This window comes from Perna viridis, chromosome 1, assembly GCF_037379345.1.
Source record: "Perna viridis isolate PV_CMFRI_1.1 ecotype Kerala chromosome 1, ASM3737934v1, whole genome shotgun sequence".
In the NCBI taxonomy this organism is placed as follows: domain Eukaryota; kingdom Metazoa; phylum Mollusca; class Bivalvia; order Mytilida; family Mytilidae; genus Perna; species Perna viridis.
Window position 1 is genome coordinate 37,477,009 of NC_142445.1, and position 12,380 is coordinate 37,489,388.

The window sequence follows — 12,380 nt, forward strand, 5'->3', positions numbered from 1 at the left end:
ATGCAGCTTTGAAATGCATCTTACACATATCTAATACCCCAAAGTACAATTTGAAGGATTCAGTGTGTACAAGTTTCATGAAGTTCTGTTCAGAAGTTCAAAGTGAATGGATATAAACAAATCTTTATTTGCAACACAAAGGAAGAAAAATTGAACAACTGACATGTTCCCCTTTCAACTGCTGCATCCCTGTTCACAAAAAAATTATAAGGGTAAAATTAATCATAAGATATGACATCACAATACTTTGATCTATTATGACATTATAACTTACGTCTAATTTTACACTTACGAAATTTTGCAAAAAGGACCACTGATCTATAAAAACACTTACAAGTACAACAATATTGTAGCAGTGCAAAGCACTCCTCAGACATTTGAAACATGGTGTCTGTATCTCAACTGTAGTGGACTGTCGTCGGTACAGCCGAGGGTCTTTGTGTTTCAGGTAACCATCATCCCGATGGTTCAAGTCCATAGAATTTGCCCTCTTATGTTTTAATGGCTGAAAATTAAAAAAAAAGCATAAGTGACATAGGTCTTAGTTTAAAGGAATCACTAATTATGGAGGAAGGCTGATAAAACTTATCCATTTCTTTTCTTTTAAATACAATATATACCAATCCATGTAAAATTCAGACACGACCAATGGCATAGATGATAGAAGGTGTAGAAAAATCTTACAAACGATGCTTTTTTTCATAGACAAACACCAAGTGTATTTTTTACTTTACTTTTGGAGAAAACCAAAAATTTATCTTCCAACCTTAATCAAACAAAGCCAGAACCTTTTGTAATGTGCTTGTTTTATATGAAATCTATATTTTTTACCCCATAAATGCTACAAAGAAATGACAAACTAAGAATGTTTGCATGGACTGTAACTGTTTCCCATTTAGATATGAAAGTGAATCTTGTGAGTTTTTGATGTAAATGAATCACCTCCTGCCTGATATTTATAAAGACTCCTACTGAAAATTACAAAACTGTTCACAGTTCATAGATATACTTGTTTTTTTAAATATGAATTAAATTTATTTTAGTCATTCAAAATACATTGTTCAAGCCTGCAAAATAAACAATTCAATGTAAAAACCATTATTCATCTACCCCCAAACAATTTATCGGATTAATTGGAATAAAATATATTAATAAACATTAGGAAGCATACATCATCAATAAATAAATGACTCTACATACAATGGTCAATAGAAACATTGCCAAAAAATATATCATGGTTTGGTTAAATTACCTAACCTTAATCGAATTACAAGTCTCATTGCATTTATTTCAGACCCCTGCATTAAAATCTTCATAGCTTGTTTTAGTATATGTACACAATATTAGATTATCAATGATAACATTATAAAGAACAATTCTTTACATAAGACTGTCCTTGATTGGAAAGGAAGCACAGCAAAAAAAAATAATGAATCACAATAATAATTAACATAGCAAAAAAAAAGCAACTAATTATGTCAGCATTACAATACAAGCAAGAGGCTGTGTAGATATAAAGCTTAGATTTTTTTTGGCGGTCAGTGCAGTTGCAAGAGTGATTCACTTGACTTAAAACGCAGTTGGGTAAGCTAGAGACCAATTATTTATCCACTCAAAATCTTCAAGGATCTGTTCAGGGGAGGTTCCAGAAATGCATAAAAGGGGGTCCAATCCTGAAATTAATTTAAAAAGGAGGTTATTGTATGACATTCTTTACTTATTTTTGCTGAAATCCTGCACAATGTTAACAAAATTTTCGAACAAAAGTGGCATTCCAATCCCAGTCATCCTCTGTGTCCGTCACTGCTTGTAAAAATGACTGTCTTAATAGATTGTGAAAAGCTGCAAAAGTGCAAGTAAATGTTTTCAAAACCATTACATGTTCTCTGATTAAGCATAATCCTGAAATTGTTTATCAACATTTGTGGTAAAAGAGAAATGTACTACAAATGTACTTCAATCATATGAAAGTGTACTTCGGTAGTTGACGAGTTGCATGTAATGTCATGCTTATAGCAAAAGTCTTCTATACATATATTCAATGAACCTAAATCGATCTTAATTTATTTCCATCCTTCAAAAGACCTACAAAATCTACTTTTTAAGACGTTCTCACGTTCACACTGACAGCACTAGTGGGTGGATCAAATCCATACAACCAGTAATATACATTATAGCTAACTCATAAAAATTTACATTACCGAATGCATTTATAGGTTTCTATTAACTCTGTAATATATATCACTACAAAGTTATAAATGTGGTTTCTCAATAAACATTGGGAGTTTTATATGTATGGTCAAATACGTAAAACCTGATCGGTATTACGAAATCCACCAAGTGTTAAACGTGTATTGTAATTTTGTCGTTTTAAATTTGTGGTAGGTCGGTCACACACCTTTTATAACTTAATAAGATTATATATGTAAATTATAATGACCTGACTACTTTTAATGCTTCTCAAGTACCATTCATAAGCTTAACCTTGTAGCCTAGCTTGATCTCGATTGAATTTTGTCTTGTACAAATGAGAAACTTCCATGAAAAAATTGTTTTGAAAGTCACATGTTTGTAAACAAAACATTAATATGAATAGATGGTTAGACACTTCCTCCAAAGATTGCTTCAAGAATCCAACATCGTAACTTTCCTACCTGATACATTACAGACAGATATGTCCTAGAAAATGTATGCTGAAGTGTAAACTGGAAGCCCTCACACCATGACAACAACTACATGTAATCAAGCTTATTGTTTTAATAACGACTAGAGAATGCATAACATGTACGTGTGAGCTCTTACATAAACATTGGCATGAGGCAGCATAATGACCAACAGCAGTGTTTATTGAGTTTCATTTAATAGACCAAAGAACCAATAGAACACGTATTAAATTTTATTTTTGTTCTACAAAGCATCTAAAATAAAATAGAAATCATCACAACCTTACGGTACTTGATCCACGAACCTCGATTCGTCGCGGTTTCTACCACTGATACTTAGCACAAAATGCTTGTTCTATATTATAAAAGGCACAGACCTCTCGTGGTGCATGGGTGTGAGGGAGAACACGCGATTTTTAACAAATGTCTGGCATTGGCTATTGTTGGTCACGTCATTCACAATCAAGTCGAAGGTCTGCATAGGGGTTCGTTGACTTTCATTTTTCGAAAAACTCAATATTTGTTCTTAATATTATAGAATGTTTCATCAGTTTAATCCGTTTTATCAACCTAATCAATCCATCAAAAAGGATAGGTTGCAATTGACCGATTTCAGTCGAATTCCGTATGTTGTGACTAGCAAGGAAATCCGGAAAAAACAACATACGACCATAAGTGGACTTCTCCTACAGTTGTCACCACAACCACACCATCTACCTGTACTTTTAAAAGGGGTTGAGGTTGGTTGTGGCTACAATCAGGAAACAAATGAAGTTGTAGTATGCAAGTTTTTAATCCAGTCGTGAAAAAGACTAGATAGATGCTGCACTCGATGTATAAAGTTTCAATAAATGTATTACAACAGCCAAAACGCATCTACTTTTCAATTCGTTTTTTCACCATACATTAAAGGGATTGGTTAAGGCCTTATCAAACCGCAGATTCCATGCGCCTCTCTATGGTCAAATGATGTTGGTAATTAATGTGTCCGTGTCGTTATATAACTTTATAATTTGATTTTGAAGAATTGTCATCGTTCTGTTACCGTGGATTTTATTACTTCTGTTGTCGGGGCCTTTCAGAGCTTACTTAAAGGTTGGAGACCTTCTGGTTCTCTCTGAAAGTATTTATTGTTTTGTATTTATGCTTAATCTTGTTGCATTTATTACGTTTCACCACATCCGTTCTTTTTTTACAGCAGCTACATGTATTTCATTACGTTTCGCAAAACCTACGGAACTGCAATATTCTCATACACGAGACGTCGACAAAAATGGCGTCTTTTCCCGGTTTTAAATGCAAGGAAATGAAAACTATAGTGACTGTTTTCCTAAGGAGTATGATGCTTCAAAAAACTTCAACCATAAATCAACTTTTATAGAGTTAAACAAGGTTTAACAATTTTATACCAGATAAATATATCCAACCTCCTATATTTCTTGCAACAATATTTCAAAGAGGAGGCCTTCATCGATTGGTTGATTTTTTGAAACATAAAACTGATTGCTCCTGAAAAAAAAAACGGATGTCGACGATTCTATGTCTAAAACTGGGTTCAACATATATGAGATCCCCTCATTGAGTGTGCAATTATGACTTGAGCAAAAACACTGAAATCTGCATTTCCGGTGATGCTTAATTTAGATCATCGGGAAGTTGTAAAAAAAATCATGGGAGTTTTTACTGCTACAACATCAATGGAATTCTGCTGATGGTCAATTTAAAACATTAAAAATTAAATTTTCGTATATATTAACTATAAATGAACGACGTCTTACATCTGTTTTTTTGTTCAAACAAAAGGAAACTGTACCTGCTCTCGGCGTGTCTCTATGGTGTAAATTCCAGAGCTCATTTTTGCTGGAGCACATTATCCTAGTGTTCTTGCAGCAATCATCTTATCGATTTCAATTTCCCACAAATATTTTAACGAATGCGACACAAACATGATTGCCAGAGTCTCTCCATCCCACAGTTTCAAGACGACGTAATATCGTGGAGCTAATGAATTTAATTACATTGGAATATTTATTGGTTGTTTTTTATGGAATTGTGGGTTTTCTTGTTCCCCACATGGAAATTTTGGTCAAATTTACTCTTCCGACAGATAAATTTAAATTATGACATGAAATACCATCGTAACTCATCCAACACGTTGACCGCTTCAGTGAAATCTTCTCTACTCTTAGAACGTAAGAATGTCAGGATAGCATCATGTTAGAAAAAGAGCTTGTCAACCAACCCCTAGCATTACATGTACATGTAGTAATACTCAACAATTATGATCCAAACGTAGTGTATGCCACAGACACATTGTATATGTATTCGCTGGGACCTTCAATACGTAGTGCTTAAAATAATACAGCTACTCGAGTTTTGCATTATTGATAAATATCATTAACTAAATGAAAAGTTTGCAATAGCAGGTCCCACATTTGTTTGTACCGTGTTAAACTTGACAAGTACAATTGCACCTATTACAAGGACAGATACTGTCCGGTTCTTCTCAGACTTACCCCTAAACCATAGAGATATCTGCATCTCATAGCATGCGTCAGCTTCTGTAATAAGCATCCTTGGTTGTCCATAATTATTATATCATAATAAGTAACCTCCAAAAATAATTCCAGAAAGGTTAAAAGTAAGCAGAAAATTGGTCTTAATTAAGTCAATGGTGGTTACCAAGTGTTTCATTTTGCCGTGTTGTTCGAGTAAACTAATTATAAAGTATACATGAAATTAGTCCTTGATTTCATCACATTTTTGTAAGTTGAATACCGTGCTCGAGTTACAAAACTTGTGAAAAGCAAAGTTCTTCGCGCTAATTTGAAACCATATCCCAGACAGAAACGCGAGTAATTCAGCAATGAGTTTCCAGAATATGTAATATCTGACAGTAATATAGAATCTGTAAAGTGTCAAAAAGATCAAATACCGCAACCTTATCGAAATTGGCACCGGGCTGCTTCTTTTGTCCGATTGATTTTGCAGTAATTAAGTTCCGGTCCAGAAGATTTATCGCCAGAAAATACATCGTTGATATCACTTATCAATATATCTGCTTGAAGATGCAGGACTTAATTTGCCGGTCAATTTAGAACGGACAATAGAAATACACGCAATAGAATAGTTTAACTCGTTTGGGATATGGGGATATAGGAAGATAAAATCATCAATTCTGGATAAAGCTTAATTTACGTGTATCGCTCAAATACTGCAGTTCAAGACCGATTTTCAGTTGTGGGTATGTTATCTTCCGACCCAATATACTTTGAATGATTATGGACAGTGAAATAATACAATACATTTATCATAAATCCATTTGGTTTTTTTTTTTCATATAACTTGGACAGTGGAATAATACAATACATTTATCATAAATCCATTTTTTTTTTCATTTAACTTACACATGTGGTTATATATCGTAAGGCAAAGGATCATCTCTAAAAGTAAAGCAGAGTGTGGAGTCATTTGCGACTGGCTTAAATCCATTCTGGGAATATACCGAATTATTTTATACGGTATTAAATATTTAGAAACTGAGTGCTGAATAAAGTTTTCAGTTCAACAAATAAACAAATTTCGCAAAATATTTATATATTTGTTTTTCATCTAGTGACTTGGGTGTGAAATAAGAAGTATTATGCAGATATTCGTAACTTTCGAGTCAAGTAACCATGAATAATACTACATCAATGGCCTCTAGTCGTTATTTATACGTTTGACTTATCGAACAAGATTTTCCCAACTTATTAAGAGAACTTGCCAAATTATTTACTATTACATTTTAGGATGATACATATTACATTTATAATTGTTATTATTTTTTATGAGAGAATCAGAGTTAAGTGTATAGTGTGTACATGTATACGTCCAAGTGTAATTTGTGAGGCTTAATGGTATGTGTTCTCTTTGACCTTTTCCCATCTACGGTCAATGGTCAAGTCCTGCCAATAGGACACGAATGACTTATTGCCTGAAGTATCTGGTTCTTGTCAAAGATCAGTGTAAAATCTAGGTTTTTGTATACCATGTACAAAAATAACAGTTTTATAGTCCAAATGCTTGTCTGTCCTTGCCGTACGTGTCCGACGGCATGTTACGCATCTAAATGAAGAAAACGAGAGGTCAAATTGGGATCTAAATGTAAATGATTATATTATGCTTTATTTTACAAATGGCCATGTAGCAGTTATTATCATTAATAAATCAATTTAAATAAATCCAATCGTCAAAAGCTGAAATTCAGGAACATATTTTAGCCATCTGAAGCCAAATCCATTGGGGGCTGGTACTGCTTCTTTGAACGGCAGTACAGGAGCCATGTCTGACAGAATTAAGACTTCTGTAACATTGCTGTAATACTGTTCACAGGACTTTGTGTCAAACAACCTAGGCCAGGCCTAACATTTCATTTGGTCAGACCTCGTGACATGAAGGACATGTTTTCGCGAACTCGGAAATAATTTTGTAAATCGAACTGAAGAACATGAAGTAACGCTTCTCGTTTAAGTATCCCTATGGGTTTATTTGCATTCAGATAACAGAAGAAACCTTATTTGCATTCATATATAGCTTAAGTGCATCGATTTTACTACCAATATATTTTCAAATACCTATGTATATAAAGTACATCTAAGCAGTTACGTGCACAGTAGGTAATACTTAACTTGCATTTTAAAGGCCCACAGATTTAAAATTTTAAATGTTATCTTTAATAGATGTTTATATGAGATAACAATGGCAAACACCTTTGTGTGAGTTCGTGCATGTATACCAATTATATTAAATCCTCCTCAAATTTGTCTACTTGGAAATCCAAATAAATAGTGTATACTTTGAAAATGTGATATTTCAAGAAAACTTAAAGTGTGTAAACTTCAATGGACAAATTCGCTAAGTTTAAGCTTTATAGCTACATTATGTAACTATTCGACCTTCTTTATAATAAAATGTATCATATCATGCTCAATGCACATTCTAAAAACGTACAAATGTATTTATTTTGACATTTGATGTGTTGTCAGAACCATGTAAAATAATTGTTACTCTGTACTTAACATTTAAAAACGGTCTAAAAATCATGGACAAGAAATAAGTATACGAAAACAAAGGATTACGTCAGAAGATGTTTTGGGGCTAAATAGATAAAATTAGAAGTTCATGGATAAAATGACAGCTTCATAAAAGCATTAATAGTTAGAAAAGGAGAATTATATACATGTACATGTATTTCAGCAAAACCAAAATGAAGAAAATAGTGAAATACACGTAGGTCAGAAGGCAGAGATAAAGAGCAAAAATCGTATCAGTCATTTCAGGACAACTTCAGTGCTAGTATTTGAACATTCACCTTTTCTATTAATGTGATAATTGGATGGTAAGCTTTTTTCCCATTTTGGAAGCACCTTACATCTACCAGTTTAGTTCATGCTGGTCTTCTATTTGTTACTCTGGCGGCAATTGGGAATCTTAACACCCCACTATTTGTACCTTGTCACTCCTCTGAAGTTGGAATGCCGAAAAGTATATATCTTTTCTAACAACTTACGTAACTGAGTAAACAGTAGGAACACTGCAAACATTGTACAACATATACACTCAAGTAGACAATATGTTTCCAAACAGGATCTATACGCTATTAATTGGTATAATGATCACACCACGCCACATGGACATACCTTTGGGGGTTTGCTGCCTGCCGCGCCGAGCAGGGCAACGGCTTCTTTTTTCTCCTTATCCTTCAATTTTCGTTTACTCTTTTTCTCCTTCTCCTTTCCTGCCGAAGAATTTGCCATGCTGTCGACACTCACGTTACGAATAGATTGTAAGGAATCTTGTATCCTCTTTACCTACGATAAATTATTGGAAAATGACACAAAAAGCATAAAAAATACAAATTCCCTTTGAAGTCGTCGTAGATAAGAAATACACATTTTTTTTCAATTAAAAGAGTTAAACATTACGCAATTTCGTAAGCCTTCGTTTATCGCCACTACATGTACGTACTAGGATATTACGAATTGTTTTGTAAAATTACCTAATGTTACGAATTATAAAGGTGAAAATGGAGACCAGAATGACATTGCCCGAAGACAAAATCACAGATTTGTAATTCATCAGATTTTCATGGATAGAATAACTTTTGATGTTTAAACCACAAATTAAGATTGTATTTCGTATTTCATTTCATTACAAAAATGAAAAAAATATTTGAATTGCAATGCATTAGTCAGTTAATGCATATTTCAACTCGAATGAATGAACAGCAGAAGAAAACTGGTCAAAATTCACAAATTTTACTTCTCAATCCATTGAAATTACAAAAACAACAAATTACAGACAAAACTCATACACAGGTGGATTAACCTGGACTTCAAAATACGTGTTTGTTTACATGACGAGTAAATGACAAATAACAAACTTACCTGGAAAATTCAGGTGATATCTACGCCTGTTAACTACTTAATTTATTAAACCAATTAACAAAAATATTCCACAAATGCGTAATTTGTATGTTTCACAATTCTATCATTTAACATTCCTGATTAAAGAAGAAAAGGTAATCACGACAACGAAAATAGCTCCACAGTTAGTCTCTTTGAACTTTACCTAGGTACATATCATTAAATGTGACAACTCTCCAGTCATGGAGATTGTTATGATTAAAAGTTATTGCGCGGGTATTTTTAATTTTGAAAAATGCTGACAAACTAGACCATGAATAGCTGTGCGTAGGAAAATTACACAAATGTGATCTAGAACACATTTTTTAAAATAATACTAATACTATCAATTTAAATAATTCTTAACCTCTATTACGATTTGCTGGGTTTCTATCGAAGGAGACATGCTTTTCTAAAGGTAGACATATACAAAATTGCAACACCTAATTTTTCAGTAATTATGCAAAATAATATTTTTGCCGATCTAAAACCATTTCTTTTGTTCCGTATAATTCCATTCTAAGGGCATATATAATTAATCATCAGCAAAAGTATGGGACAGTGCACTATATAGTTCAAACAAATCATTCGAACTAGAAAACAACGACTTGCTTTACTATTAGTTATAGTCGTGTACTAAGTAATTAAAGGTTGACGATTTCTCTCTCTCCTTTTTAAATAACACAAAAGCGACATTCAAGATAGGAATGTATTTAATTGGCATGGAAAGGAAATGCTCGTTCATCAATACGTCTTCATTCCAATCCACAACAGTCGCCATACTAAGAATAACGGCTATTAGTTCTGCTATTTGGCTTACGATTTGATAGGGGTTACTGTTTCATATGCTCAACATTTTGCAGCCCCGGAAATGTATGGCAATACAATAGAAATATTTAAGTTACACAATCTTATCACTTTTGACCAAAAACATAAAACAGACAACATGGAACTCCCCTCACAAAAACTGAAGCCAAAAAGGTGAGCAGGCCAAAAAAACTGAAAGCACGTATCAAGAGAATTTGAGCGTTACCTTCGTAGACATGGGTTCGATACTGTAGGCATCATAGAAGCTGTGCTCTGATTTCGACATCTCTTCTGCTTGTAAAGGTTTCAATGTCTATCCATGGATGGGAAGGGGTACCGGGGTCAAGGGTCTGCAAGAGGAGTTTTGATGAAAGCTCTGACCATGATGTAGTTAGTCAACTACATTATTATGAGAATTATTTTTCTATGCTTCTGTTGTGAATTGCGGAGATTTCAACCAAAAGCACTGCTTGTAAATCTTCTAAATATTTTTTTTACATTTGACAAATATATGAAAAGAAAACAAAATTCCCGGAAATTATCACGTCACAGTAAATTCCAAAAACAAAGTTGGATCGGCGGGAGTTTTGAAAATGAATCCCGGAATTGCTTTTTCAAATGTTTTCTACGACGGTGTGATATGATATGAATAGTTTAGTTTGAACGTCGTAACATAAAAAAGGTAATTATAAATACTTTCGAATTCTTTTTTTTTCAGGATGGAAAATACCAATACCTGACAATATCACGGGATTCAAAAACTTGAGATGTTGAGTTACTGTTACTACTAGTAAGTTATATTTACGTATTTTGACATCCATATCAGTCTTTAGCAAGAAGATATAACATTGGCTTATCTCATAATAGTTAATTGTTATTCATACAAAAAAAAACATGTATTTTCAATCGTTTATCTGAAGATTTTTTAAAAAGTTATTTCAATCCATCCTCCCAATCTGGAGTGTATACACACGAAATGTGTAATGTAATGTAAAGTCCCTGCTTTTTGTGGAGCGAAAGTTGACACTCTAAACTCCGATTAGGGATGATATTTAATATTTAAAGAAGCAAGTAAGTTTCCTATCATGAGACTAGTTTTGAGATAAACACGTGTATGTAAAAATAAAAATTAAAAAGAAAAAATGCTAATATTGTCAGGTACGACCAGTTCCTTAATTTGGCTTTATTTTTTAGTATACAAATAAAACAAAACAAGGATTTTTATAGTAGTCCACTATAAAAATCCTTGAACAAAACTTATAGAATGGAAGCTTCAAAATATGACAAAGCTCCGTGGAAATAAATGTTTAGATATTTGGAAGGGGCGACAACTGTTATTCGAAAAAATTAATATATTTTTATGCCTTAATAATACCAAAATAAATACTAATTCTCAATTTCCCATTTCTTTTTGGCAAACCTAAAGTCTTATATAAACTTATGACAAGAGCATCCAGTTAATTAATAGTAGCACGAAGCATTACAATATACAAAATTGTAATTGTTTGAAGACTATGAACATGAAACCTTTAAATCGCCTAACGCAATTTAACATAAGGATTGAATTATTGTTCAAATATACAAAAAGGCCTCGTTTTGTCTTTATACAATGGTCAAATTTTCAACAACTATAAATAATTAAGACACTATTTTGCAAGCTGTATGTATACTTAGTCTACTTAGTTTTTAGTTACTTCTATCGACCCTTTTGTTCTTAGGCTTATGATATTGTTTAGAAAAGGTTTCCAGCTGAGCAATAGTATAAAAGTAGTTCTTAGTTTAAAATTGGTTCACTTAACTGCAAACAGGTCAGCCCTTAACTTCCACAAAAACGTTCCCTATATTGAACCCCTCGAATAGACCTTATTATCTGTACAATGCTTACTGTGCTTATCAAATGGCTAAAATCAAAGCTGACAAAGTGTAGCTTATTACTGGTTATATTTCTGCTTAGATTTATGTAATCTTCACAACGACTGTCCCTTGATAACAATGTTCATCAACAGAATCAATACATTTGCAGTAAGAATTGATGAAACCTTCAATAATTATACAGTACAATGTAAGAAAAACGATGTCCTTCAAAGAAATCACATTAAAGTCACTTACTAAAGGTAATGAATGACCAGCCAGCAATCCATCAAAGCAAAAGTCCGAGTAAAATCACTATCTATTACGCTGTCATTTAGAACCAGTATCCATCTCAAGCACGAACACTTATCTTTCCATCTGTATTAAATCGATACCAAAATACAAAATTGTAGTATTCCAGGGCACTCTTCCTACTAGATAAGGTCATCCAAAGTTGTATTGAACCATCTTTTTACTACGATTTAATCGACAGAATTCATTACGTATTTTTCATCTTGCGGAACCCATGAACAAGAAAAAAAAAGATGAACTATTTAATGTCTAATTTGGTTTGGTCGATATCTGAGTTAAAGTAGTATCATTTTCAGAACGC

General features: G+C 33.1%; 1 protein-coding gene and 1 long non-coding RNA gene across 9 annotated transcripts in view; one reads left to right on the forward strand and one right to left on the reverse strand.

Moving 5' to 3' along the window:
• The window catches only part of LOC148628612 (uncharacterized), a 77,250-nt gene that overhangs the window by 45,754 nt on the left and 19,116 nt on the right, over positions 1 to 12,380 (forward strand). For both annotated transcript variants that reach the window (XR_015924041.1, XR_015924038.1), the window contains exon 3: positions 10,635 to 10,706. This is a non-coding gene — a long non-coding RNA (uncharacterized LOC148628612). The remainder of the gene's footprint in view (positions 1 to 10,634; positions 10,707 to 12,380) is intronic.
• LOC148628613 (tetraspanin-18B-like) overlaps positions 1 to 12,380 on the reverse strand; it is a 47,371-nt gene that overhangs the window by 29,082 nt on the left and 5,909 nt on the right. For 2 of the 7 annotated variants that reach the window (XR_015924033.1, XM_088591002.1), the window contains exons 2-3: positions 8,345 to 8,515; positions 335 to 505 (exon numbers count right to left, since the gene is read on the reverse strand). Coding sequence is in view for 6 of the 7 variants with exons in the window: in XM_088591002.1 (XP_088447128.1) it covers positions 335 to 505; positions 8,345 to 8,515 (342 nt within the window). In the remaining variant the exon portion in view is untranslated. Of the gene's footprint in view, positions 1 to 334; positions 506 to 8,344; positions 8,516 to 9,091; positions 9,302 to 10,142; positions 10,267 to 12,025; positions 12,213 to 12,380 lie in introns of those variants that run through there. The other 5 variants (XM_088591008.1, XM_088591017.1, XM_088591038.1 and 2 more) reach the window with 5 other exon arrangements.